The 26,067-nt window shown below is 43.4% G+C and overlaps 6 protein-coding genes across 17 annotated transcripts in view; 3 read left to right on the forward strand and 3 right to left on the reverse strand.

Moving 5' to 3' along the window:
* The window catches only part of acsl1a (acyl-CoA synthetase long chain family member 1a), a 42,063-nt gene extending 40,203 nt beyond the window's left edge, over positions 1-1,860 (forward strand). For all 8 annotated transcript variants that reach the window (XM_053855467.1, XM_053855469.1, XM_053855475.1 and 5 more), the window contains 5 exons: positions 442-558; positions 620-763; positions 826-927; positions 986-1,057; positions 1,238-1,860. In XM_053855467.1, coding sequence (XP_053711442.1) covers positions 442-558; positions 620-763; positions 826-927; positions 986-1,057; positions 1,238-1,378 — 576 coding nt within the window. In that variant the 3' untranslated portion in view covers positions 1,379-1,860. The remainder of the gene's footprint in view (positions 1-441; positions 559-619; positions 764-825; positions 928-985; positions 1,058-1,237) is intronic.
* On the reverse strand, positions 56-7,365 carry primpol (primase and polymerase (DNA-directed)). Of its 2 annotated transcripts, none has more exons than XM_053855477.1 (15): positions 7,297-7,365; positions 6,824-7,015; positions 5,453-5,547; positions 5,235-5,373; positions 4,740-4,887; positions 4,518-4,590; positions 4,343-4,458; positions 4,110-4,272; positions 3,953-4,047; positions 2,960-3,046; positions 2,827-2,884; positions 2,322-2,398; positions 2,208-2,254; positions 1,931-2,143; positions 56-628 (listed from the first exon to the last, which is right to left on the reverse strand). In XM_053855477.1, exons 2-14 carry the CDS (start codon positions 6,995-6,997, stop codon positions 1,934-1,936), a joined length of 1,482 nt encoding a protein of 493 aa, XP_053711452.1. In that variant the 5' UTR covers positions 6,998-7,015; positions 7,297-7,365; the 3' UTR covers positions 56-628; positions 1,931-1,933. The 2 variants fall into 2 exon arrangements, with proteins under 2 accessions (XP_053711452.1, XP_053711451.1); XM_053855476.1 differs by having other exon boundaries at positions 58-628; positions 2,776-2,884.
* Positions 7,366-8,180: 815 nt separating this feature from the next.
* Positions 8,181-10,552, forward strand: si:ch211-145b13.6 (erythroblast NAD(P)(+)--arginine ADP-ribosyltransferase). 2 transcript variants are annotated; one of them, XM_053856827.1, is made up of 4 exons: positions 8,181-8,239; positions 8,386-8,474; positions 8,979-9,649; positions 9,728-10,552. In XM_053856827.1, the coding sequence occupies exons 2-4, from the start codon at positions 8,394-8,396 to the stop codon at positions 9,798-9,800; spliced, it is 825 nt and encodes a 274-aa protein (XP_053712802.1). In that variant the 5' UTR covers positions 8,181-8,239; positions 8,386-8,393; the 3' UTR covers positions 9,801-10,552. The 2 variants fall into 2 exon arrangements, with proteins under 2 accessions (XP_053712802.1, XP_053712801.1); XM_053856826.1 differs by having other exon boundaries at positions 8,225-8,474.
* A 425-nt stretch (positions 10,553-10,977) lies between these two features.
* On the forward strand, positions 10,978-16,872 carry acy3.2 (aspartoacylase (aminocyclase) 3, tandem duplicate 2). Of its 2 annotated transcripts, none has more exons than XM_053856606.1 (7): positions 10,978-11,286; positions 14,309-14,537; positions 14,601-14,793; positions 15,321-15,411; positions 15,925-16,032; positions 16,105-16,217; positions 16,293-16,825. In XM_053856606.1, the coding sequence occupies exons 2-7, from the start codon at positions 14,311-14,313 to the stop codon at positions 16,482-16,484; spliced, it is 924 nt and encodes a 307-aa protein (XP_053712581.1). In that variant the 5' UTR covers positions 10,978-11,286; positions 14,309-14,310; the 3' UTR covers positions 16,485-16,825. The 2 variants fall into 2 exon arrangements, with proteins under 2 accessions (XP_053712581.1, XP_053712582.1); XM_053856607.1 differs by lacking the exon at positions 10,978-11,286 and adding an exon at positions 12,277-12,537 and having other exon boundaries at positions 16,293-16,872.
* Positions 16,873-17,271: 399 nt separating this feature from the next.
* On the reverse strand, positions 17,272-21,118 carry cldnd1b (claudin domain containing 1b). Of its 2 annotated transcripts, none has more exons than XM_053857460.1 (5): positions 21,026-21,118; positions 20,329-20,798; positions 19,800-19,907; positions 19,550-19,687; positions 17,272-18,091 (listed from the first exon to the last, which is right to left on the reverse strand). In XM_053857460.1, exons 2-5 carry the CDS (start codon positions 20,609-20,611, stop codon positions 17,871-17,873), a joined length of 750 nt encoding a protein of 249 aa, XP_053713435.1. In that variant the 5' UTR covers positions 20,612-20,798; positions 21,026-21,118; the 3' UTR covers positions 17,272-17,870. The 2 variants fall into 2 exon arrangements, with proteins under 2 accessions (XP_053713435.1, XP_053713437.1); XM_053857462.1 differs by having other exon boundaries at positions 17,274-18,091; positions 20,356-20,798.
* A 217-nt stretch (positions 21,119-21,335) lies between these two features.
* glb1 (galactosidase, beta 1) lies at positions 21,336-25,966 on the reverse strand. Its single transcript, XM_053857459.1, has 16 exons — positions 25,808-25,966; positions 25,063-25,232; positions 24,780-24,930; positions 24,579-24,639; positions 24,424-24,518; positions 24,179-24,359; positions 23,997-24,055; positions 23,793-23,914; positions 23,681-23,721; positions 23,492-23,604; positions 23,001-23,075; positions 22,838-22,927; positions 22,667-22,780; positions 22,471-22,602; positions 22,006-22,239; positions 21,336-21,841 (listed from the first exon to the last, which is right to left on the reverse strand). The coding sequence occupies exons 1-16, from the start codon at positions 25,868-25,870 to the stop codon at positions 21,590-21,592; spliced, it is 1,953 nt and encodes a 650-aa protein (XP_053713434.1). The 5' UTR covers positions 25,871-25,966; the 3' UTR covers positions 21,336-21,589.
* Between the last annotated feature and the right edge of the window lie 101 nt (positions 25,967-26,067).

A 26,067-nucleotide genomic window follows, 5' to 3' on the forward strand; every position in this document is an offset into this window, starting at 1 on the left:
AATGTACATTATTTAAGTCAACAAAAATACAAACACTGTCACAGTTTTTAAGCAAAACTAAAACTTGAAAGTATTTTGGGGAGGAATTGCACCAAAATATTATGAATACAAGAAAATTAACATTTGTGCTGACATATTTAAATAAATAAAAATTGTGGATTTTTTTTTAAAAGCAAGTCAACTCATGAAGACAAAACGTAAAATGTTAAAACAGTTTTGTGAAGAAATTAAAGTAAAAGGAACTATTTCAAAGGTGACAACCATTGCCATGGTAAATATATATATATATATATATATATATATATATATATATATATATATATATATATATATATATATATATGTTTTGTTTTGTTTTTTTAATTGAAAGTTACTAAATCAGGGTGGTAGTTTCACACTCTCAGCAAGCTGCAGCATAACTAATGACTCTCTCACCCCCAGGTTTGTGTCAAAGGACCAAATGTGTTTCAGGGGTACCTGGGTGACCCCGAGAGGACTGCTGAAGCGCTGGACAAGGACGGCTGGCTGCACACTGGCGACGTTGGAAAGTGGCTTCCTGTGAGTGGAACTGGACTGCAGAGTCGGTGGACAGCGGCTGACGCCGCTCGTGTTTCCACAGAACGGTGCTCTGAAAATCATCGACAGGAAGAAGCACATCTTCAAGCTGGCGCAGGGAGAGTACATCGCCCCCGAGAAGATCGAAACCATCTACAACCGCAGCGACCCCGTGGCCCAGATCTTTGTTCACGGCGACAGCTTAAAGGTGGCCATTTGCAAGGGATTTTGTCTCCTCAGCTCTGACACTGTGTTGTGTGGTGTGCGCAGGCCTGTCTGGTGGGAGTCGTCGTTCCCGATCCAGACTTCCTGCCCATTTGGGCGAAGAAAAGAGGCATTGAAGGGTCGTACACTGAACTCTGCAAGAACAAGGTGAGGCTGAAAAACATGTGCTGCACGTGGAGAGCTGGCTGATGCTGATGGGTTGCAGGAGGTGAAGAGCAACATCCTGGAGGACATTCTGCAGCTGGGCAAAGAGGCGGGACTCAGGTCTTTCGAGCAGGTGAGAAAGTAAGGCCGAGGGTTTTTGATATTTTTGGGGAGGACTCCTCAAACGTGAACACAAACCCGCGTCCCAGCAACATAGGGTGAAGGCAGAGGATCTCCTGGACACACCTACTGACGACGAAGCATCAGAGTCACCCCCAACCCTGCTGAAGTCTCATGTCTCTGTGCCTCACAGGTGCGAGAGATCGCGCTACACCCTGAAATGTTCACGGTCCAGAACGGCCTGCTCACCCCTACCCTGAAAGCCAAACGGTCCGAGCTGCTCAACCGCTTCCGAGAGCAGATCGATGAACTGTACGCCAAAATTAAAATGTGACTTCAACCACTGATCCAACATCACAACGGCGCCCCCCTCCATCAGAGTAATGAACCACGACCCCCGAAACCAAGTCCATTCAGCTGTATTCATTCAAATACAGCCAATAAACCGAAGGTGTCGCCACAGCTCCTGGAGTCTCACACCCGACTCGCCAGTTTTGGCTCTTTAAAGCTCTGGTTGTGTATTTAAGTTAATATTTAAGTGATACTCCTACTGTAAATATTGTATTTGCTAAAACCTGCAATGTCACGTCCCATTTTTATGTCCCGCATTCCCTTGTTTCAAAGCTGGATTGGAAGCGTGAGGGTGTTTTTATTGAACCACTTTGTACCTGAAGAGCCAGGAAACAGGACTTGTTTTACCGATCATGCAGGACGTCTGTGATATTAGTGTTGTTTTGTTATTTGGGAATTTTAAATAAGCCAACGTGAAATTTGGTTGGGTGTCGCGCTCTGACTGAGCTTAATAAACTCTGATAAGAAGCGTCTGGACCGTCTTTGTTGACCAGCGTTTTTGGGTTGATGTTTAAAAGACAAGTAAAGAGATCACCTGCTAGTGGGCGTCAAAATCCGCCATACATCCCAGCAGGAGTTGGTCAGAAATCCCGTCATCTTGCTCAAAGCTGTTGAGACTCTCCAGACAGTCGAGGTCATCCTGCTGCTCCCCCCAGCCGTCGTCAGTCTTCTCCGGCCCGACACCTGGATTCTGACTGGGCTCGATGTTGCCAGCATCATCCATCAGATAGGCCTGGTCCTCCTCATCCTACGGAGGGACAACTGTGAGAAGCTGCTGCTGCTGCTGAGCTGGAGGAGAGTGGACCACTGACCAGGCTCAGGAGGAAGCCCACACTGATCTCCTGTGGCAGCGGGTAACCTGGGCAGAGAGGGGCTCAGAGGTCAGTGACCTCAGACGGATCATTTGACTTGAAGACAAAACACACTTGAGGATCGGAAGTTCCTGCAGTCCGGGTCGTGACACTTCTGGTACCAAACTTCCTTCTTCAGATCCACAATGATCCTGAAACACACACGGTTCTTTAATAACATTATTTATTTATATATACTATATATATATATACTTAATATCATGTATTTGCAAATGCCTCCGGAGGGAATGGATTTGCTTTTATTTTTAATTATTAAAATAAATTGTTTGAGTAATTTTTCTTTTTCTTGTCTTTTATATTTGTTTTTAATTACATTTTTTACACTTTCTCAATGTGTAGCACTTTCTAGTGAACCACTTTTTTTACACCAGTTATTTACATAAATGGCATCTGCTTGTGTTATGATGCTGCAACACACTGGCTGTTAAATATTTGGTCGGCATATTTGGGGCGTAATATTTTGTACTGCGATAAAACTTTGGTGATATTTGTGGTTGGGAAGCCGTACATGATGTTGTTGCTCTTGTGGAAGCGCCCGACGTTTTCACACCAGCGATACCTGCCGATGTCATAGACAAGCAGCTGCTCCACAGCAAAGTAGTTCCATCGCCGGATATCTGGGCGTGAAAATGATTTTAGATTAGTCTTCGACAAAATCTCCCTTCATTTAGCATCAGAGGTTTCAAACTCACTTCCTTGGATCCCGTCTTTATTCACCAGAGTGAGGACGAAGTCGTCCACTTCTTGATGAGGAGACGACACACAGCCACTCAGCAAATCTGTGAATTTACCAGCCAAATATACAAGAAACAAAGTTGATACCAAACCATTTGATATTTTTCGTGATAGTATTTACAACAGGAGTATCCAAGGACTATGATGTTTGCTGATGACACAGTGATTTGTAGTGAGGGAGGAGATGGAAAGGTGGAGGAAAGAAGCAGAAATGAAGTCGATAAACGCAGGACAGGATGCTTGTGTGCGAATGACAGGGAGGATGCAGGGATCCAAGCTGAGTACGTGGAGACAATCTGGGTTACAGACAGAGATGATGGTGGAGACGACTGTTTCAAACAACATTGTGTCACTGATCACATGCTTCCATGTGTTCCTTGCACTGGTATTGCTGTTCACAGATATATCCACCAGGGGGAGCAGCCCAGAGTCAAAGGTTTATGACGAACTCCACATGACAACAGTGGAAGAAGAACTGATCATGTGGCTCTTGCACAAAAGAGGAAAAGGATGCAGAGTTGTAGGAGGCTCTGGTCGGCAAGGCTGTTATATAATATATGGCCTCTGGAGGACGGCGAATTTCCGCCGGTGTTATGTTTTCTTCCTGTGTCATTAGAGCTACTGTAACGGGGGTAGTAATAGCAACATTGGCCCCCTACGGCTTCCAGTGGTACTGCTGCATTTGGGCAGTAAGCTTTGTGGAAACGTACAGAAAACTGACAGCAGAAGGATCTGTACGTCAGCATAAATGGGCTGTTTGAGCAGGTGTATTCAAACCGCACCACACCGGAGCTGAAAGACCTCTGGTTCAGAGGCAGTAGCTCTTAACACTGAGACTAGAAGCAGAGACAGAAGCAGCAGAGCTGAAGATGCTCAGGTTTTCTCTGGGAGTGGAGGATGGCTGAGCTGCAGTGGCAACCTCCATTGTGAAGTCCAATAGTTCATCATACCGTCACTTGGATTTGTCTTCTTAGGGTCAGGCCTCATCGTCTTCCCCTCCCTCCTCTCTTCAACGTCCCAGGTCAGAATTCTCTGACCTGTGAAGCTGAACACACACGTGTTATTACCCCAGCCGTTCCTTAGCCATGCTGATACTGATGGACCCACCTGATGTTGCAGACCAAAGATGACAGAAACAGGCTCTCCTCTGCTGAAATCCCCTTCTGGGCTTTGGGAATGAACCTGTTGTCTTCAGCCAGAGCGAACGCTGCGTTCTTCCCCACTTTTGATGAGCGATACAAGCGGAAGTTTCTATTCTTGGTGTAGACGCCTGTGTATCAGACAGTCCCGTGGATCAACGTGACGGCTGAGTTTCAATAATTGATGATGGTTCTTCTCACCGAGATCCACGAAGAGAGCGTCGCGAGCGTCTTTATTCTTCACCAGCAGGAAGCTCAAGTCGTCCTGTTTTTGCCTCTTATTGTCTGGAGCCTGCGAAGGTGCGAGCTCATCGCTCCTGCTGGAGCAGCTTGGTTTGTAAGGGGACACAAAGGCAGCACTGGATCTGAGTCAAACCTGTTTGCAGCCGCTGACCCTTCCACTCTGCCGTCACTCAAGACTTGTTGCAGAATGGCATGAATGAAGCCGCCTGAGGGGGAATAAATTTGGTTCAATAAATCATTTATACTTTTATATATTTAATCTTACATTATATAAACCCTTGAGATAAGATGTTTAGACGGAATGGAAACGTCTTCAAAGAAGCCGATTCAGATGCTTGCTTGCCTCAAAACATACCAACGTGTGTATTGTCTTTGAAAACTGCGCCGTGCAGATTGAAGATGAGGTGCCGACTGAACTTCTCCTCAGTGCTGGAGTCAAGATTCAGGACATCTCTGGCAGAACATTCCAGCCCATAGATGGTCTTCAGCTTCTCACAAACATACTGCCAAAGGTCAAAGCACACTGTTGTCCAAACCGGAACATGACGTTTCCATGCATGATGACTTGAAGGTTTGATATGGTGGTTTATTTTTAAAATATCATTTTCCCCAGCAGATTTTGGAGGCTCAAAAGTATCCGTTTTCTGACATTTAAAATAAATACACAAAAAAGAAGAAGCTCGCAGAAGCAGAAGATCAAACTCTTGTATTTCTGTAACATTTAGCATTGGAGTGATTCACTATACAGCACCTTTATTTTCTTTTGTATTTTAACCGTAAACCAAACAGAAGCCCACATAAACTACAGTAAGGTGATCATCTACTCTCAGCCAGTGTGTTGTCATGATACCTGAATGAGTAATGACACCATTTGAATCCCATCGGCATCTTTGTTGGACGGTTTGTGAAACTCCAAGTCAAAGTAAAGTTTACAAACAGCGCCCTCTGGTATCACCTCATAGCAGTGCATCAGGGACCGCCTGAACGTCCTGAGGTCCAAGAAACACAAAGCACAGCCATGAGGAAGGAAACGTTCTTTGAGAGGAACACGCTGCTGTTGTAACTGACCGGTAGTAATGCCACAGCTCACTGTAACTGGTGACCAGGAAGATCCTCTGACCCGCAGAGGTGTTTTCCTTTTCAAGTGCAAAAACATGGACAGACTGAGGAGGAAGAGGCACATGAGTCATCGCAAAACAGTGGAAAGATATTAAACGTGAAGACAACTACTTTTCTATTTCCAAATCGAAAAGAAAATTCCACACAGCTTTTTTTAAAGAAAGAATGCATAACATTTAAACATAAATACATTATTTTCATATTTCCTGAGATGACAGGTTTCAGTTTCAACAGTCAAAAATCCCATAGTCAAAGCCTCCAGTTCTCTGTTAAACGCACCCTTGGAATATATAACTAACTATATAACTGTTCTGAGAGTGGCGCCTCTCACTCGATCCTGCCGCTCCTCACTGACTGCATGACGGAGTTCGATTCCTGATGTTGAATGATAGATGTTCCCATTGCAAATATAAGCTGGGCAGTGTTGTGTATATTGCCGTCTGTGGTTACATTTTTTGCTGTTTTGTCACAGTCTTTCCTCATCAACAAATTAACGTAGGATGGGCGGCGGCACCGGCGACCCACCCTCGCGACAGCTTGCAATTACACTCACTTACCAGCGGTGCCGCTAAAAGCAAATATTCTTAAACTACACATAGCTGCTTTAATGATCAGTTACAAATACAGTTTGAGTAATAAACATCTTCAACCAGGGGGCACCAACATGGTGCCCACGGGCACCAGGTCCAAGGGACTAGCCCACAGGCTGTTAAAAAAACAATAATAATAACTTTTATTTTCATGTAATAACCATTTTATTATGTTCAATTTTGCTAGATTTTTTTTGTTACACTGTTGGTAATTATTGTGAAAACTCACCAATGAGATACGTATTTGAGAGGAATATCATTTGTCATCCATTGTTTAAGTGTGTACCGAACCAACGGCAGCCCTGCGGGTCACGGTAGGTGGCCCCTGTCTTAAACCATGCACCAGTGTGTGCTCCAAAATTCTTGTCTTTGTGCTACAGAAATGTTTAGCTAGCTAGTACAAGTGCAGCCACCCAATGTAATAAGTGTACAGCCCTGGAATATTGTAATCATTATGCTTTGATTTAAGAGTCAAGCTACCAACAGGGTGACGGAGAAATAGCTTTTCTGGGTGGTTTGCCCTCATCGTACGACCATGAAACACATTATATACAGATATTATACATGTATTTACACAGGCCTGTATAGCAAAAATTTTTTAAGAAACAAATGTTTCAAATTTTGAAAAACAAATAATGAAGAGTAACCCATCACATAGCATTTTGTGGATGTTTTTGCAGTGGATATAACTTGACATATTTTCATTTATTAATATAACAATTTACGATACCTCTTTGCAGCTCTGAGCGAAGCTGATAGCCAGACTTTGTCGAGGGAAAAGTTTCCACACAGAGGAAGGTTGGCACAGCCAGAGTCGAGGTCGGTACCGGCTCGATAGAGGCTTCTGCTGGAAGCACTCTGCGAGCTGCTCAACCCTTTTCAGTCGGTCTCTCCAGCTCTCCATCCTCACTTGCAGCCTGACCTGGGTATAAAAATGTAAAAGACAAGTGGACTTGCTGTCACTCCCAAACACACAAATACATAGATGTAAAAGTGAAATAATACAGAATAAAAGACCACTGAACTTTGTGGAAGTAATAACATGCATCTGGTGACACAATATCATACACTAAATTCTGTCTACTTTCTATAACAGTCTTCGAAAAAAAGTAATATTGTGATTCATGTTCTTGGACTAAAATCCTTCTGTCTGGGAGGCAGACCAATTTGGCATCAGTTGAATTCAGTTGAACAATAACTTACCCGCAGGAGCTTTAAGAATAAAAATTAAAACGCTTCCGACGACGACTCGACTCTCTGGACTCGCTGACGTCACTGTTTGTTTTCGCTTTTGGCGCGTCTGGCTTAACCCGGAAGACATTGATATTTTACTTCCGGTAAGGTTTCAAACTAAGGTCCTTATTTTACATCCAACTTAAAAAGTTCTATAGAACTTAACGTTGCGTTTTCATATTTACTGAAAACCACAAAGGAAGCAACAGTAAAATGAACTGTGTATTTAAAGTCAATTTACCTCCAAACCGCTTTATTTACTTGTATTTATTTACCTATTTAAGTTGTTAGTGAACTTATTCATGGACTTATACATTTTCAGGTCTTTTGTGGAAAAAATACAACAGAATTAATCCAATGACTAATCCTCCAAATTTAAAATTCAATTTTTTCTTTGCAGAGAACTAACTTCCTGTGTTTGCGGAGGCATTTGAATGGAGGCCCTGTGCCACAGACAGGAAACAGCACTGTAAATCCTTCCCCTGTTAAATATCTGTTAATTTATTTCTAAAGTAAATGTCAGAAACAAACCAGTTGTTTTGGAGCAGCCAGGTGATGACACTGTGGTGTTGGGTAACTGTTATAAAAACACAATTCCCAGCTTCAGCGATGTCATTGACCCAACGCCCTTTGAGTAAAATGGGAAAGAAATTCAAGTCTGTCAAAAAAAAAAAAAAAAAAAATGGACAATTTCACAGTCAAATAAACCAGTGTCTCTCTTCTTGATTTGCTTTTATTGTTGGGCTGGATCTCAGTGAAACAGAATCAGTAGCAGGACAAACAACAGGACTGGGATTTCCCCAGGGGCCCAGGTTTCCTTCCCCAGGAAAGGCGAATCATTTGCTGGGCCCGATAACTCACTGCAGCATGAAACAGATCCCACCCTGGGCGTAGCAGACAACTCTGGGGTCAGGTAGGAATCCAGCTGTTTGTACAGAGCGCGTGATTAATGCTCAAATTCAACTGAAGATTATTTGCGAAACCGCAAGAATTCCAAACAAGCCGGCGCTTGAGCGTCCAGAACAAAAATGTGTGATTTGTTTTGCAACTTCTCTTCAGATACTCGGATGAAGGAAACTGTCCGAATTTCCAAGATGACGTGTTCACTGGTGGCTGTTGTGCTTCTCCTCACCACAACTCTTGACAGAGTAAGTGTGAAGCCTCTTCTAATTCAGTACATGTGATTTAACACCATGATGTTATCAGATAGACCCTGTTAGACTAAAACAGTATAGCTATTACAACCAGTACCCTCATTCACAAACCTCCTCTTAAGATGTGTTTCAGAATAGTGAGTGGACTTCATTTTCTGTGGTCAGTCTCCAGTGTTTACACCAGAGGTCACCAACCTTTTAGCAACCGCGAGCTTCTCTACTACCCTCAGTTCAGTCACGATAAACAATGGATGATAAATGATATTCCTCTCAAATACTGGTCTCATTGCTGAGTTTTACCAATGGTGTAACAACAAAACAATCATAATCAAACATAAGAAGATGGTTATGACATGAAAATTTGAATTTGTGGGCTACTCACTTCTGTGGGCAGCATGTTGGTGATGTCTGGTTTGCACTTTAGTGATGTGTAGGAAATGTATTCTGCACAGTACATCCCTTGCATTACAGTATCTCTTGCCCTACTCTGAACTCAAGGTGGCTGCTGTCAAGCAGATGGATCTATCTCCACACGCGGTGGACGACCTGTACCAGGGATGTCGTGAGAAAGCCATGAAAAAGTTTATCTCCTCCGGATTATTGGAGAAGGAACTGCAGGCCAACCAGGACTTCTTCACAGCGTGGAACACCAGCCTGGCAAAGCCCATCCCAGGTGGGCTGAAGGAGCACGCCGCGGCTCTGTGGGCCTACTTTCATGTCGACGAGAAATTCACCAAGAGGTTCAACGATGCCGTGGAGAAGCTGGGAGTGAACTCCAGCGTCTACCAGCAGGATTTCCAGTTTAAGTCCATTCACTTCCTCCTGATGGACGCTATCCACCTGTTGAAGCCAAAGACTTGTAAAAATGTGTACATGATCAGTGACTCTCAGGTCCGAGCCAAGACAGGGTCCAAGGTCAGATTCGGGCGATTCACCGTGGTTCGGACGGACCTGTCGATGAAGGAAGACATTGGCGACGATGTCTACTTCAACATCACCACCTGTTTCTCGGCCAGCCTGCAGGACATCTGCCCGACGTGTGGAGACGATGCTCTCATATCTCCCACCGAGGAGTTCACTGCGGCAGAGGAGAAGGTGGATGAGGAAACACACATTGTCCTTCAACATTCCAAACTCGCCACCACACATAACTGCTACTTCACCTCAGGGTAAGACCTGCAAAGAAAACCTAAACATGACAGTGTGAGGACCCAAAGGCCTTAATCTTTCCGTGTTTTTGTTTCCAGCGCTGCAGTGGAGGTCTCCACCCTCTGGCTTCTTTCTCTCCTGCTGGCTGCACAGCTTTTAAATTCCACCTGAGTGACAGTGATGGCAAAGTCGAACCACGTCTATGACCTACCTGTACAGGTATAGTGTGGCCAACTGAGGCACGTCCAGACCTCAAGAATGTCTCTCTGTAGCTTCACATTGCTGTTCTCTTCCTTAAAACAAATGTCTTTCAACATTTAATTCACAATATATTCTCTGAATATACAGTATGTTTTGGGACCGTTCATTAGGTTCTCGATCCAGAATTGTGCCTTTATTGTTGCATTGTTGAATTATGATACAGTGTTAGACACTGGACGTAAAGATAGACGCGGTTATACTGCAAACTTTAATTACAATATGTTTAAAACGTGAATATATTTGAGTGAAGCAGCTACATTTTTCTGAAAAATAATGTACAGATTCATTACTTTTAAATTGATATATAAATGTGGAAAAATGAAATAAAAATGGAATTATTTCTTTCCCGATCTGTTGAAAAGACACATGAAATTTAATTGACTGTTTATGAGTGTTGACAACCATTTTCAAAATGAAAGAGCATTGATATAGCAGCTGTTTGCTTTTGTTCAGGAATTTTTTTCACTAAACAATGGCCAGGGTTTCCACCACTCTGAATGGACTTGAAATTCTTGTAAAATTGAAATTCTTATACAAATATTTTCAAGACATTAAACGAGCTTTAGTTTTAATAAGGTTGTATAAAAACTTGAATATAGCCACCATCGTGATTTATTGTGAGTATGTTATGTGTGTGTGTTATTGTGATTTATTGCAAAATAAACTATATTTCGTAGTTGAAATGTATGTATGGGTCCATCATTTGACTAATAATAATATACCAAATTCATTGTAATTGAAAAATATGGCTTCCTGTGGCAAATATTCTTATACCATTATATATATATATATATATATATATATATATATATATATATATATATATATATATATATATATATATATATAATGGTCCTTCTATAGGACCATTTATTATTGGTCCTATAGAAGGACCAATAATAAATTAATTTAAACAATAATTAAAGGTTAAAAGAAAATAACAGTTGTAGTTGTTGTTGCTCTCCAGGACGTAAACTATGTCAATTATGAGTGTGCGTCAATGTCAGACTGTCCCTTTGTTCTCTCGTCTAAGTGACAAACTTAAGAGATGTTGACAGTACCGGTTTCCCACATGGTCTAACGTGTACAAACACACCGTGTCATAAAGGAGAGCTGAGAGCAGAGCAACTCCTCCAACATGGCTGCACCTTCATTCACCAACAACATTTGGTTTGAGGCAGCGTCCACCACAGCGCAGCGCGGTGACAGTGTGAAATGAATACCAACCGCCAGGTGAAGCACAAACGAGAAAGACTCGTTTCGGACAGAATACCTTGGAAAGCGAGACGGTGAGCAGCGAGCGAGGTTAGCAGCGCTGGTCACCGCTGAGCTGAGAGGATTACCCGCCTACATGGGGCTCAGCGCGTCTCCTCAGGGAGCGGCGAAGGAGCGTCAGGTAAGAAACTGTTAATGTGGTACATTCACGTCGATCCATGCTGATGTTCGCATTACTATGAGCTGCAGGGCTGCTGTTTTTTCAGGCTCTCTGTGTCTGTGAGAGTTCGGTTCGCGATTGAGAACTTCAGCAAAAGTGAATGGAAACTGAAGCGAAACACACACCATTATATTAAATGCCATGTTTGATAGTTACAAGGTGAATTACCATGAGCAGAAGTAGCAGATCTCGGCCTATAATTTCCTTTAAAACCTAAAACGTCGTGCGACACGTATTTTATGAACCAGTCGTTTACGTATCTAAAGTGTAGTGAGCACAACCGGGCAGCAGGTGGCAGTAGTATCCTTCAAACTCGAAGAAGTAAGAACCCCTCCAAACCATGAATGAATTCTGTCACTGCATGAACAATTATTTATTACAGCGATATTCGATTGTATGTTTTGTCACACAACGGGTCATGTGGTCAATGAAAATCAATAGGAGAACTACAGTATAGAGCATTCTTAAATGCAAATGAACTCATAAAGGTGAAGGTCAGTTCCAACCAGCTCCACCTATGTGTTTGTTTTGGAGATATTGTGTTTACAAGCCAACAGGTGGGGGCCATGAATATTGATCAATTTTAGGTCCGGTCCAGTCCAGTCCGGTCCGGTCCGGTCCGGTCCGTCACCCGCTTGCATAGTCCAGTCGAACCAAAGGCGACAGGAAGCCCCACCTGAATTTAGTCAGTGCCTTGTTTTACAAGCAGAGACAGATAAGATATAGAGATATGACCTCCTTATATAGTGTCTGAAAATAACAGTTATTATGTTGCTATGATTGAAGACTGAAGCCGACTGGCAGACACAATGTAAGGCCCAAAGACAAAAAACGTCCCAAGCCAACTCCTCCCACACACTTTACATGATGCAGCTCTGTCACATGGTTACGTGGCTGTGGAGAGAATCTTTTTTTTTTTTTTTGGAGAGTGGGGGCTGGGGGTCCAGTGTGGGTTACTTGAACGTTGTTTACTTGTCTTTGTATCCGTCACTGCGGAGTCACAACTCGAGCCTACAGCTGGTCCGCTGATCCCACTTGAAGAGCGAGGTGTGTGTTGGATTCCAACCGGAACAACCTGAGGAGGTTGGGCGGTGACCATAAAGGCACGCAACACATCTCCACATGTTTTACTCCATGTGCTGGATCACAGAGTTGTAGGGGAGCTCTCGGGTTGCTGCAGTTCAAAGGTCAATTCTGCCTCACCGCTGGAGGGTAAGACAACTGGAGCAATGTTCCGCTGTTCTTGTTTGACAACAGTCGTGTTTGTGCCGGACTTTGTCTGGATCGGGTTGTGTATGCGCGGGACACAGGAGATGTTCACTCGGCATTTGTTGTCAAGTATTTGAAGCAGATGTGGTCCAAGTGTGGCGCATGGAAGGAAGCTGTAGCTTCCACCAGGATCAGCGCGCCTCACTCTGACTGGAGAACCAGTCCGTGTCTAGAGTGCAGAGTGAAGGGATGATTTGTGGCTGAGGAGACAGTTGCCAGGGCCCAACATGGATGGATTTCTTAAACTCTTGTTTACGGCATGAAGAACATCTTGGGTTTCACTTTAATGACCCTCTGCACTGGAGCCCTTGGCCTCAATTTATCCAGCCCTCATAAGTCAAACCATGAAACTGACCATGTAGGACGGTGCTCTCCTCATGTCATTTTCAACCTCCCTTTATTATTGCTTTACAAATCACACCATTATTTATCACTCAGAAATGGATCTGAAGACGTTCCAACACACTTTTTTTTGTTTGTTTTTCATTGTTATAGACTAAATTTCTGCTTTTATTTGTAGCATTAACTGTCTACAGCTATGAAAAAACATTAGTTTTTTTTCTTCTCAACCTTCACCTTTATTTATTTCAATTAAATATTTTAATGTCTGAGATGGTTCCTTTATTATCAGTCCATAGATAAATTTCCTTCAGTTCTGAAGCCCTTTTACATACTCCCTGAACACATATTTAGAAAGTCAAATTAACCATCACATTAAAGCACAAAAAATGTCTAAAAATTTCACATTTATGCTGCATCTTTTCTTAAACACTAATATAAACTGAACAACATTACATCAATCTATCTTGGACCCCATTGTACTCCTTCATTCAAACTGGTTCGACAGTTGCTCGGGGCTGTTTCACGGTACAAGGACGATGCCTGCAGATATTTAAAATACCTGCTTGCTCATCTAGACCACATCCAGCTATCCTAGTGTTCATCCGGGAGCCTGCTGCCATGTGTTGACTCAAGGATAGATCTTTTGGGGCAAAAGTCAGTGGATTCAGTAACTCAGCCAGACCAGTGTGAAAGCCTCCACTGGACCGAACTTGACATGAAGCAGCTGACAAACATGGCAGACACGTCGCTTCCAACTTATAGAATGTGTGAAAATAGACATGTCAAACAAGTTTGGCGATCCGATTGTTAGCCAACAATGTCAAACCTGTCAGTCACTTTGGCAGTTAAACTTATAGCTTTCTTATGCAGGAGAGTCAATTCAAACTAAACAATTATTTGTTGTAATAATAGCAGCAAAGTGGAAGGTAGTGTTTGTGCTTACAACTGGTTTTGCAGCACAAGTACATTTCAAGGTGTTTTATGACATAGACGTAGCTGTAGTATGCTAGTATTTAACTATAAAATAGTACATGAAAATAAAGGCACATTTGACATGACAATATCTGTAGCACAAATGATGAGTGAATGGGGTCAAGTGAGGAGGAGCAAGAGAAACATCAGCGACTGGTAGAAATAGTTGATGTTCAACTGGGTCGGATTTGATGATTCATTCCTGAATAAAATGGTTGACCTTTGCCCTTCTCTCTTGTCCTCAGCAGACTGACACCTAGTTACACATTGCTTCTAACTTCCTGGTCTGTGTTTAACGCAGCAGGATGACCAGCTCTACGTGAACAGGATGTATTTAAACTCCTGATCTCAGACAGGTTGGAGGAGACCACCCTTCATCCACCCTCTCTCTGTCTATCAGCAATGGAGCCTGTCACATTCCAGCCGCTGACCCGAGCCGCCATCTGTGGCGGCACGCACGGCAACGAGATGTCTGGGATCTCCATCATCAGAGAACTCCAGAACAAGAAGGTGGAGAAGACGGGCTCTGTTTCTGTGACCCCCATTTTGTCAAACCCCCGAGCTGTGGACGCCTGTCGGAGATACATCGACACGGACCTCAACCGCTGCTTCACCAAGTCGTTGCTGAGGTGAGACTGAAAAGCTCTGGAGCGCCTGGACGGAAACGGTGAAGTGTGTGTTCTACGTTCCAGCGCTCCTACTTCAGAGTCCAGCCCCTATGAGCTGAAGAGGGCTCAGGAGCTGAACCGCCTGGTGGGACCAAAGGGCAGTCCAGAAGCTATGGACCTGGTTTGTGACCTACACAACACCACTGCCAACATGGGTCTAACCGCCATCATGAATCATGGCGATGTGATCGCGCTGCACATCGGTAAATACATTCAGGTGAGATGTTTTTTTGGTCTATTTTATCAAGTTAATTTGAATGAAGCGAGCAGCAAATTCTTCTACAAAAGGCCGATACAGCACATACCTCTCTCGCGCCTCTCATTTGTATCCAAACTCTGTCTTATTTGTAAACAACCATCACCGTCCTACACATATTTTAGAACTAGATCATCTAAATGTCAATTGTCCGTGTGCAATGACCTGACAGGACACCAGATGGCAGTGGTGCTACGGAGCACTTACTAGTTATTCTTACTAGGATTTTAAAAACTGAGTGTAGTGAGAAAAAGTAAAGACAAAAAAATGCATATTAATGTTTCTGGAAAATGTTACATAAACTTATATGAATCGCTGACCACCGAATTGTAACTTTTGTTTGTCATTTATTTTGGACTAATAGTATTATCAATTTTGAAAGTCAAAACCACCTACAAACTATGCTCATAAGGGTTTTATCCATGAATTGAAGTGCATGGATTGTGGAAAAGAATAAGTCATTAACATATTCTGCGTTTGTTTTGTAGAGTAAAACTACCTCAGGACCGCTGAGAATCATTCAGATTCCTTCCACCACCGAGTCCTATTCGCTGGAGTCGGTGGGCAAACACGGCATCTGTAAGTTTCACTGCAGTTTTGGATGTGACTCTTTATATAGAGGATATGAAACAGCAACCCTAATACTAGGACTGTGCCACTAGTGCTTCAGCTACTGCAACTACTATGAACACTTTCACTAGTTTGCATCTTGTTTGGTTCATCCATTTTTGTTTGGACCAATTTGGGGAAAAACACCTCCTTTTCACCTCAGTTTTGCTGGTCCTAACAAGCCCAAAGTTTGGGGTCAAACTTCAGAATAACTGAACTCGTCGTGCTTGGTTCAGAGTCCTGGTTAAGGTTAGCCATTTGCTTTGGTTGGTTAGGTTGAGAAGCAGGGGGAGGATTATGTCAATGAAAACCCTCCAGAAGTCCTAACAAGGATTAAAGTACAAGACTGTGTGTGTGCATAGGGACATGGGGGTATCTGTCTTGACATGGTGCTTTTTCTTGTGTTACTGCCAAACATTGTACAAACAGAGACGAACACGTGACTCTGTGACTCAGTATAGGCCGTCGTCTTGTTCTGTGCAGCGATAGAAGTCGGGCCTCAACCCAACGGTGTCATCAGAGCGGACATCTACGCTGCGATGAAAGAAGCTGTGGACCTCACGCTTGAATGGCTTCAGAGTTTCAACGCTGGTCTGATCTCTAGCATTAGCGCACTTCACTTGTTTATTAAAAGTTCCTCATGACCTCCGACCTTCACCCCAGGGACCACTTTTGAAGCAGGTGAGGTGGAAGTCTACGTTCATGACGGCGCCGTGGATTACCCCAGAGACCCAGAGACTCAAGAGATCACAGCTGCTGTTCACCCTCAGCTACAGGTGGGACACACAAGCATCCAGTGAACCCGCTTTTGCTTCCCCTTGTGTATCAAGATCTGAACCATCTCTCTGCAGGACAATGACTTCAAGCTGCTGCAGGCCGGCGACCCCATCTTCAAGTCCTTCGCCGGGGAGACGGTGACCTACGAGGGCGAGCCGATCTACCCCTTCTTTGTCAACGAATGTGCCTACTATGAGAAGAAAGTGGCCTTCACACTGGCTCAGAAGCTCTCAGTGTCTTTCCCAGCTGTGCGAGTGCAAGTGTGAAGAATGTGTGTAGATGGTTAAACATCAGGCGACTCCACCACTGTGAAGCCAGGTGAAGATGTAAGCGTCAGCCTGCCAGTGAGTTCCACCTGCGGTACCTACCTCTTCAGTGCCACCTGGTCTTACCTGACCAAGCTATAATGTAAACTCAGGAACCACTATTGATCACAGGTGCAATTCTATTTCATTTCATTACTTTTGACGCACAGCTGTAGCCGATCTATGCAATAACAGGAATAAATCTGTGAAGGTTTGGCCTCTTTTTCTTTTGTCATTTGTCTAATTAGAAATAAGATTTGATTTTCACAGGAACTAATAAAGGCCATCTAATCTAAATTTTATTTCAGGAATGAGTGATATCATAAGCAACAGTAATGAAATGGAAAAACAACTGCTAGTTCAGATCTATAGATTTTATCATTATTGGGTGAAAATAAGAAAATTAAAAGCCGTATTTGACTTGACTTGTGAGTCGCTTTGTTGCATCAGAAAAAAAGATGCACATGAAGGCAACGACAGCACAGAGTTTGTGAACAAATATAATGGTGAATAGGAGTGGTAATATGAGTGGAAAAAAACATTCTCAGGAACACAATTGTTTTAAATAATTATAATAAGTAAGGGGAGAATCAGGGGAAATTAAGATATTTTTGAGACCAAAAAGGATGAAAGTATCTGGTTGGTGGGGAAACTATGACAGAAATCCCTATATAAGAGCAAGTTGATCAGAAGAACATTCTCTATCAAAAACAACTGCATTTTCATTTCTACTTTTGTTTTTATTACAGAAGTACAACATGCTGGAGATGCTTATAAAAAGTTAACCTCAAGTATGCCAATGTTTCTTGAGATAAAAAAAAACCCCAACACATTTTCAATGACCTGTCTTCAGCTCAACTCAGAAGCAGCGCCACCTGCAATATTAATGCTGCAAACATTTTCAGCGGCAGCAGTCGACCTAAAAACTCATCACAGTTTTGCATGAGTGGCATCAAATTGATTGCTTTTTTAAGAACCAAACACGACCTATAGAGGAGGAGAAAGTGGCCACGCATCTCAAAATGTACACAGGGACAGAAGATACCACGTTTTAAAGGCATGCAAGACAAAGCTGCATAAGTGTCTATGCAGGGACTCACTATGACTCACACTGCTAAAAATGATTTGGTGAAACTTAATCAACCAAGAGGAAAGTGCAATAAAAAAGCAAAAGGCAGGTGATGAATAAAAGGCAACAAATAAAAAGGCCGACTCTTACTGCAACCGATTAGACATTTAGACCCTTCCCTCCGAGTTGTGAGAATAATGCTACAATATAAAGTATGTTATTGCAATCCTCCGTAGTGAGAATGTGATTCTGCTCTTCTGAACGCACAGTGTTTGTGGTTAAGCGACTCTGTATGCTGTTATGCGAGTGTAGCTCTTGCTGTGGCTTCTGGCCGCCCACAGAAACAAGGCGGCGGCCATCATCTGCAAGGGGAAGGAGATGAGGGCGAGGTAGAGTGACCAGCCCAGTGGGAACTCCAGCCCCTCTGGCGGCACCAGGTCCTGGTGAAGCAGGTCCACACCGGCCAGGAAGCAGCAGACAGTGCCCAGAGTGCACAGACCTGATGAGCCAAACACAGAAGGCCTTGAGTCTCCATACATGGCAACGGTTAGAAATGAGTGCAGCAGAGGGAAAACACATGGCGAGTCAGGGAGGCCAGATGGGTTGGAGAGGAACAGTAGAGATAACAGGTAGAGGAGAGGAGTAGGGATGGTGATAGGGAAAAAAAAATGTCATTTCGGTGATAACAATAATTCAACACATTTTCATCCTATTCCATGCATTGACACATTACAGTCTCTCTTGAAACCGTTTTATGATGAAACTTATTACTGGAGTTTGTCTCCAACATCATCATTGGTTTATGTTTAAATATAGTAGTTACTAAGTGTAGAGATGATAGAGACAGACTGCTGACAGACTGCTCTGCCATTGAGCCGTCTGTCTGCTGTCCCCCATGTATCTCACATAGACTTTGCCTTGACTTTAACTATGAACCCACACATTTTCCAGATGCTACTGAAGAAAAATCATGATGAAAAACTGTCTCCTCAAATGTTTTTCATTGGCACGTTTGAAGATTTCATTAATATGAATCTGAATTTGTTGATGGTCCCTAACTGACGCTGGGTTGCAGCATAAGCTCTGTCAGTGGCTGTGGAAGAGGACGCCACCGCCAACACCGGAGTGGAGGTCCGTCCAAAAGCCAACCATTTTCACCAGGGTATTTCGGTGAGGCGCCGGCGCAGCGAGAGACCTGCATGTGTTGATGTGAACCAAGGCAGACGACCGCGTCAGAGAACCTATGAGGACCACTCCATCTAATAAAATAAACATCGATCCAGAGACTCAGAGTCGACCAGTGTCATTATCAAAGGTTCCCTGTATTAAAAATAAGTTTAAAACTACGACCGTGAACCAAAGTCCACCACACTCTCCACAACTGTCAGCTGTCAAACGCCGCAGAGCTGGAGAGCGTGACGCGCCATTGCGGTCTTGTCATGTCCATGGAAATCCAATACGCCGAGTGAGAATTGATGCAGAATTGTCATCGTGGAGAATGTTTTTGATGCTATATTGTGTAGGAGAAGTTCTCGCTCATCCCTAGAGAGGATTGAAACCAACAAGTCTCATCTCTGAATTATAAATAATAAATATTCACAATTTGAAACCTTCAGAGTTGCCATCTTGTTTCCAGGATCAGAACAATAGAATAAAATAATCCAGCTATGGTTACACACTTCTAAGTCTACAGGACCAACTCTTACTACTGCAACTACCACTACATGCTTAAAATATTTCATACAAGTAAATATTCACAAACCTTGCTTGCTTATCAGCCAACTTTAAAACACAGCATCCACAAAATCAGTTCAGAAGAAAAACATCTTCAAAGTTTTTAATCTTTTGATGGTTGTTTCACCAAACATCATCATTTCAAGGCAGACACCGAACCAGAATCACACAAAACCTCCAAGTGTTGTTTATGGTGTCAAAGCTCTGTAATTTACAGTCTTACCTGCCAGAAGGTGCAACACTCCCACAGCCAGAGTGGGGGTGAAGCTGCGGCACAGGCAAGCACAGACTCCAACCAGACCACTGAGGAACACCAGAGCCAGGGACACCAGCGGCAGCAGGAACTGACACTGCCACAAGTCTGAAAACAGAACACACCACAGGTTTCACTGAGACACTCAAACCCAATCGCATTAGAGGAGAATTACATTTATATTTCCTGCTAAATATATTGAAAGAAAGTATATATTTACACGTTCGTAGCAGGTCCTCTTCTCTGTTGTGGTTTCCAGGTTGCTTATATTTCGTGGCAAACTGCTGCGGGAGAGTGAAGCTCACACAATGTGTCTCCATCTTAGGATCTAGAGATGGTTAAAAAAAAAGACAGGGTTTACGAATAATGGTTTTAAAATAAATATTATGGAAAGTACACTTCACATTTGAGAAACAGAAGGGTCTACACATCTATCTGCACACATCCATCTAAACACATTCTTCAAAGAGCATACTGCTATAATATGTCACTGTAGTTAAGTCTTAATCCTTGAGTTGAAACGCATCTGAAAGGCACAAAAATAGCACTAAAAAATTACTTCATGCTGTTAATTCTCATTCCAAATGTTTGTCTTTTTCTGTTTACGTCGTGGATCCGGTTTAAATGGAAACAATATGTCAATTTTAACAAAGTACGGAGAAGCTGGATGCTGGAATGATCAACTGAATCTAGGCTACAGTTTCTAGAACAGCCGTGTGAGAAGTCAAGGGTCGAAAGATGTGTGAGACCTGGCTCTTTGAACCAGTGCGACTGGCCTGGTATCACGATGCACCGCCACCACAGCCCGAGGGTCCCGCGGTGTCGGAACATGGTTTCGATGTAGCTTTTCTCATCCAGCTCCTTGTTGGCAAACTCCTCTCTGATCTCGGAGACGTTGTTGCTCTGCTTGGCCGGCGGGCTGTCGTACTGGTACCAGTGGGGGGTCCCCACAGCCACGGAGAGGTAGACGGTGGCCAGCAGACTCAACACCGAGCCGATGACCAAGGCTGTGGCGTAGCGATTGTCCACCATGGTGTATGTGGTTTCACTTGTTCCTTAAGTGACTGAATCCAAATTTGCTGCTTTGACACGATGAGCTGCACCGTTCAAATAAAGGACTCGTCTTCAGGCATCTCCGTTCACTACTGTCGTGCCAGACAGTATTTACATTCGGCGGTTATCGGTAAGAGCATTTTACAAAACGATGGATGTCCAACACCTCGAGAGAAGAAAAAAATATGCATAAATGACCGACAGAGGTTTAGTAGTATGGCTTTTATTTAGCATAACGAACTATGTCGTTGAGGCCAGAAGCTAGTCTTTAGCTACGCTGTAGCAGTTCACGAAAACAGGTCAAGTTAAAAGCGACATTTTATCCTCTTACACACATTTTTATATGTGGTCGACCAAAAAATTAAATTAATAAAGTCAGATTTGCTTTCTTACCTTGATTAAATACCACAGTAGGGCCCCCGCCTCTTCTTCTATGGTGCAAACGGGTTACTTCTACTGTCAATAACGCCAAATGGAAAAGATACGTTAGCGCCCCTCGCGCTCGGGATGTGAAGTGCAACTCACAATTGATCTGTGTTGGTCTTTATCAATAAAGTATAGCTTAATCCATCGTGTCAAACTGGTAAGATACTTCACAGAACTGAACTCGCACTTCAAGAAACACATTTCTCAAATCTTACCACGCTAAAGCAAAAAACAACAAAAAAAAGGGAAAGAATAAAAATATTTTTTTATTCACAACTTTGGACGGCAACAAAAAAATCTTGGCACAAAAAATATTCCCACAACAATTCCCCGAAGCATGCTGTAATTTCCTGATAAAAATGGATTATGTTTAGAAACATTGAAATTTGTGTATTTTCTTTGTAAGCATAAAGCTCCCTCGACAAAACGCAGAAATGATACAATCACAAAAATATCAGAGGCACAGTTTCCCCATAAAAAATGGCTTTTCTAAGTTAAGGTTGACAGCATCTGTGCTCTTCTGCTTCCCGATCACACATCCAACTTTCTGAACAGTTTCCTGTGCAGGGCGAGGTGCGGCAGCGCCGTTGCGTTCAGGATGGGTGTGGTGGTGAACTCAACAGTGCACAGGCCAGAGCTGCATGGAGAATTTTCCAGCTCCAGGACCGTCACATTGTTGGGTGCATTTGTGCTGAGGATGGAGGCAGGGACAAACAGGGTGACTTGAGGACCCCTTGAAGGCCAGTAGCGTCCCAGGTTGAAGCCGTTGATCCAAATCTGACCCTAAAAAAACAAAGAAAATGCAAAGTAGGATTGGAGGACACCACAGAGTCAACATCAGTGATGACCAGCAAGCATCCAAGAAGAGAGGCATTGTCACGTTTACACATGAACTACTTCAGTACACAGGGATACATCTAAACAGTGAATCATCCATGATACTAAACCTTGCTCCACTGAGGAAGCTTGACGTAGGAGTCCTGAGGAAGATCTGGGATGTCACTCGGAATGGTAAAAGTTCCTCCGTAGAACGTTGGTAGTGAAAATTTAGAAGGGTTTTGCCCATCTCCAGACACGGTTTGTCCAAGCAGACCTTGGCTCACAGCTTCATCCACACTGAGGCTGAAAATTGTCCAACCACTGAGGACATCTTTCCCTAATGTCAGATTGGTCACCAAACCCTGAGCAAAAACACAGAAGGTGAAAAAAAAATAAGGTAAAAGAAAAAGGAGGTCAACAGAAGACGACAGCAGCAGCATGGAGGCGATGACCTGGAGAACTGCATCTGACATTGATCTTCCCACTGAGCACTGTGGAGTCTATAAATTGGTCTTTGCATCAGTGTGTTGGTTTCCACCATGAAAGGGTCGATGCTGCAACCATGTTTAGGGCAATGGGAAATCAATAAAAACCTTGAAATCATTGATGTTTTTTCCATAGTTGATCCGACCCATATTCTCCACCAGCAGGTCCAGTTCACTCCCCTTCTTCCCCATCACATTGATGGTCAGGGCTTTGTCTCGCTCCAGAATACCGACAGCCACCTGCAGAGGGAACCCACCTGAGCTCACTACCTCAACTCAAAGACTAGACAAGGGTCGAACTCACCCCATCCACAGACACATACGCACGGTCATGGACGCCATTCAGCGGCGAGGAGAGAGGAGTGGGAACGTCGCAGTCAAAAGGCAGAGTTGTCCGGTACAACATATAACCGAACAACTTGAATGAAGAAAGACCATTTAAAAAGGCCAACAAATACAAAACATCAAAGCTCACCTGGTTGAGGTCAGTGAAGGTCTGAGGATACATGCTCTTCACTGACCCGGAGTAGGACAGAATATCCAACGCTTCAGCCACAGTCTGAAGCTGCAACAGTCAGTTGTTTTCGTTAAAATATGATGGATATAATTTCATATACGGTGCTTTAAAACAAACCTACCTGGCTCATTTTAACAGCTCCATAAGCATATTTTGGAGTTGAAGGTGGTATTGGGCCGTCTGGTATTCTACGATACTGTATTTAGAGAAAAAAACCTTATCAGGCACAGTGACGCATCAAATTTAAATGGAAATAAAATAGTCAAAATGAGGTGATGGAATTGCTCTGAAAAAGAGTAAGAAACAATGCTAAAATGGCAATGTTTTAAAGACATAAATCAAAAAAGTGGCATAAAAAAGTAAAAATAAAAAAAGGTTCACACTAAATGCAACTTAAGCAAGGGACAAATACACATGTAAAGTTAATGTATAGCCACAAACTGTTGCACTGCGATGTGGGAGTGGGGGGCGCAACGAGTTTGGGGCGACACATTACATGCCTTAAACACTGAAGTTGAAAAATCTGTCCAGCGACAAGATAACCAGAGTATTTATAGTGACATATGCGAAGTGGGGTGTTTAGTTGCTCCAATGCAGAAACAGTCTTTGTACCATTTTGATCACTTCTCTGATGGCGAAGTATTTCTCTGTGAGGTCTCCAGCCTCTGTGAGCGGAGCGTCGTAGTCATAGCTGGTCGGCTGCGGGCTGAACGGTGAATTTGCACCTCAAGGATTGAAAACAAGTTTATTATGGAGAGTAAAACAGAACCAGACCGACATCTTTGGTGCTGCTCTACTCACCATTCCAGTAGCCAAAGTTTGTCCCTCCGATAAACATGTACCTGAGGACAAAGTGTAACAAAACTCATTCATTTTCCGCAGCTCATTCGCTCACTGATGCGTGTGTCATCACATGTTGACATTAGCTCCCAGCGCCAGCATCTCGTTCAGTGTCTTGACCACAGCTGCGGTGGGGACCACGGCGTGACGGGAGCCCCAGTGATCCAACCAGCCAGTGTAGTATTCAGAGTTCACCTGATGACGCCCAAAAACGCTCATCATCATCATCATCATCACATAACAGGAGAAGAGCGGAGATGCTGAATGAGCCACTGACCAGAGGTCCTTGAGGTTCAGCGTGTCTCTGGACTGCAAAGGCTGCTGACACATTTGCACCTTCAGGGAGAATGATACATGAGAAAAATGTCTCCAGATTACGCCTTAAGACAGGATGTGGCTCTTCTCAGCAACACAGTAAAACAATGTGGCTCTTAGCCTCTGACTGGTCAAACCACCCACCTGCTCCAAAGTCTACAGTTGTATAAAGACCCTGAATGGTGCCGCACTTGAGGAAGCCAAGCCCAGCACCGTCAGTGGTGAACAGGATCACCTCGTCCCCCAGGTGGGTCCGAAACAAACTGGAGAGATGACGCATGTGGTTGTAGTCACACGCGAAGTAGCTGCCGTATTCGTTCTCCACCTGCAGATGATTGTCACCGTTACATAAATTCCTGAACAACAGCATGAATGAGAAAATGGACCACCTGAACCATGATGATCGGACCTCCGTTCTGGTAGAGATAGGGCTTCATCATTGGAAGGAACTTCCCCATCCATGTGTCCACAGCAGCAGTATAGTCTGCGAGTAAAATCAATGCGATGAATCAATCGTTCACAAGACATTCTTTTTGTATCTTACCTGGATCTGAAGATCTGAGAACAATGTTTTTATTCTGGAGCAGCCATGACGGCAGCCCACCCTGCAGGCACAGGACACAACATTATCTCATGAGGGACAACCTTCATTGTACAAAACCTTAGCTGTTTTTCAGAGTCTGTCAGAAAAAAAAAAGATTTAAAATTCATATGACGCAATCCAGATCTCTCCACCTGCACTCACCATGTCCCACTCAGCACAGATGTACGGGCCTGGGCGAAGGATAACCAGCAGTCCAATTTGCCTGGCGAGGTGAAGGAAGTGTCCGATATCTCTGTCTCCGGTGAATTTGTAGCTGCCTTGAACCGCCTCGTGGAAGTTCCAGGGAACATACCTGTTCATGATGGAATGCACAATGTTGTTCTACGATAAATGATTTTACACGGCTCACGGCCAAGCCAAACATCCTGCGCGACTCCTGCTTCTGACTCAACAAACAGAGCGGATGAAAGTCAAAAAGTCCTACGTCTGAATGGTGTTCAGTCCAGCCATGTACATCTTGAGCAGCCGGTCCTTCCAGTAGATCCTGGGGATACGGCTGTAATGGATGCTCCCCGATATGTAGCGAAACTCCTCCCCATCCTTCCGAAAACAGTCATTTTGATAATCCACCGTGAAAGAAGGAGGATCAGAGAGCTGCAAGATATAACATGATAAACTTCACAATATCATCTTCGGGCAAATCTTAGTGGTTTGCAATGACACTGTCATGCGATGGTCTGGCTTCAGAGAGAGGCTGTTGTTTATAGGTTAGGAAAAATCAGCAGACAATGTGTGAAATTGACTCTGAAACTCTGAAAGCCGACACTACCTTCAAATACCAACATGTCATGAATCAATGCAACTTGCAGCTAAATTAATGCTCATGCAGTTTATGGCCCACATATCCAACAAAGGTAAAGAGTAATCCCAATACTAATTCTGAGCTAAAAGTTAATATAATGCGTGGGTTGTTTAACTTGTTCTTTCAGGAAGTATTCTTTTATGCGTCAGAATGCGTCAGAACCAACCATGGCCTGAAAAGACAAGAAATTCGCTTTTACTTTACATGATTTCCATTATATCACAGCTTATAAGCAGGTATGGAATGATTTACCTAAAGGTTTTTATGAGAGCAGAAGCACTATCAAATCCCATAATCGACTCTGAATGATGAAAGTAATATTGTAGCAGTTCGCACAAATAGTTTCAAACAATAAGGAAGTACTTACACACTGCCCAAAAAGGATCTGTAGCAAAATGACAATTTTGCATCCACTCGTGAGTGAAGACATTTTTCAGTCCACGGTGGGGCTTTTGTGGGATATATACGATTTAAACGCTACATTTATAGAAGGAATTGTCTGCTTGCAGCCTTTGAGAGGCTGTATCACGTGATGCGGAAGTGAAGTCAGGTGACTTTTTTTTTTTTTTTTTAAGCGCAAAGTTTGTCGTCTAAGCGATCATTGGAAAATGAAGACTTAAAGATGCA

This window comes from Synchiropus splendidus, chromosome 2 (genome assembly GCF_027744825.2).
Source record: "Synchiropus splendidus isolate RoL2022-P1 chromosome 2, RoL_Sspl_1.0, whole genome shotgun sequence".
Taxonomy (NCBI): Eukaryota; Metazoa; Chordata; class Actinopteri; order Syngnathiformes; family Callionymidae; genus Synchiropus; species Synchiropus splendidus.

Coding starts and splice junctions, on each gene's coding strand:
- primpol (XM_053855476.1), bottom strand. CDS start 6,997: ATGGAGAGCTGGAGAGACCGACTGAAAAGGGTTGAGCAGCTCGCAGAG. Junction 4,459..4,517: donor GGGTCAGCGGCTGCAAACAG/GTTTGACTCAGA, acceptor CTGCTCCAGCAG/GAGCGATGAGCTCGCACCTT. Junction 2,399..2,775: donor CACAAGAGCAACAACATCAT/GTACGGCTTCCC, acceptor TGTGTGTTTCAG/GATCATTGTGGATCTGAAGA.
- si:ch211-145b13.6 (XM_053856826.1), top strand. CDS start 8,355: ATGTGTGATTTGTTTTGCAACTTCTCTTCAGATACTCGGATGAAGGAA. Junction 8,475..8,978: donor TCACCACAACTCTTGACAGA/GTAAGTGTGAAG, acceptor TCTGAACTCAAG/GTGGCTGCTGTCAAGCAGAT. Junction 9,650..9,727: donor AACTGCTACTTCACCTCAGG/GTAAGACCTGCA, acceptor TTTTGTTTCCAG/CGCTGCAGTGGAGGTCTCCA.
- acy3.2 (XM_053856606.1), top strand. CDS start 14,311: ATGGAGCCTGTCACATTCCAGCCGCTGACCCGAGCCGCCATCTGTGGC. Junction 14,538..14,600: donor TTCACCAAGTCGTTGCTGAG/GTGAGACTGAAA, acceptor TCTACGTTCCAG/CGCTCCTACTTCAGAGTCCA. Junction 15,412..15,924: donor GGTGGGCAAACACGGCATCT/GTAAGTTTCACT, acceptor TGTTCTGTGCAG/CGATAGAAGTCGGGCCTCAA.
- cldnd1b (XM_053857460.1), bottom strand. CDS start 20,611: ATGGTGGACAATCGCTACGCCACAGCCTTGGTCATCGGCTCGGTGTTG. Junction 19,908..20,328: donor GCACTGGTTCAAAGAGCCAG/GTCTCACACATC, acceptor AACCATCTCTAG/ATCCTAAGATGGAGACACAT. Junction 18,092..19,549: donor AGTGTTGCACCTTCTGGCAG/GTAAGACTGTAA, acceptor TTGGCTCATCAG/GTCTGTGCACTCTGGGCACT.
- glb1 (XM_053857459.1), bottom strand. CDS start 25,870: ATGTCTTCACTCACGAGTGGATGCAAAATTGTCATTTTGCTACAGATC. Junction 25,233..25,807: donor AGATCCTTTTTGGGCAGTGT/GTAAGTACTTCC, acceptor TATATCTTGCAG/CTCTCTGATCCTCCTTCTTT. Junction 23,915..23,996: donor CTGAACCTCAAGGACCTCTG/GTCAGTGGCTCA, acceptor GGGCGTCATCAG/GTGAACTCTGAATACTACAC.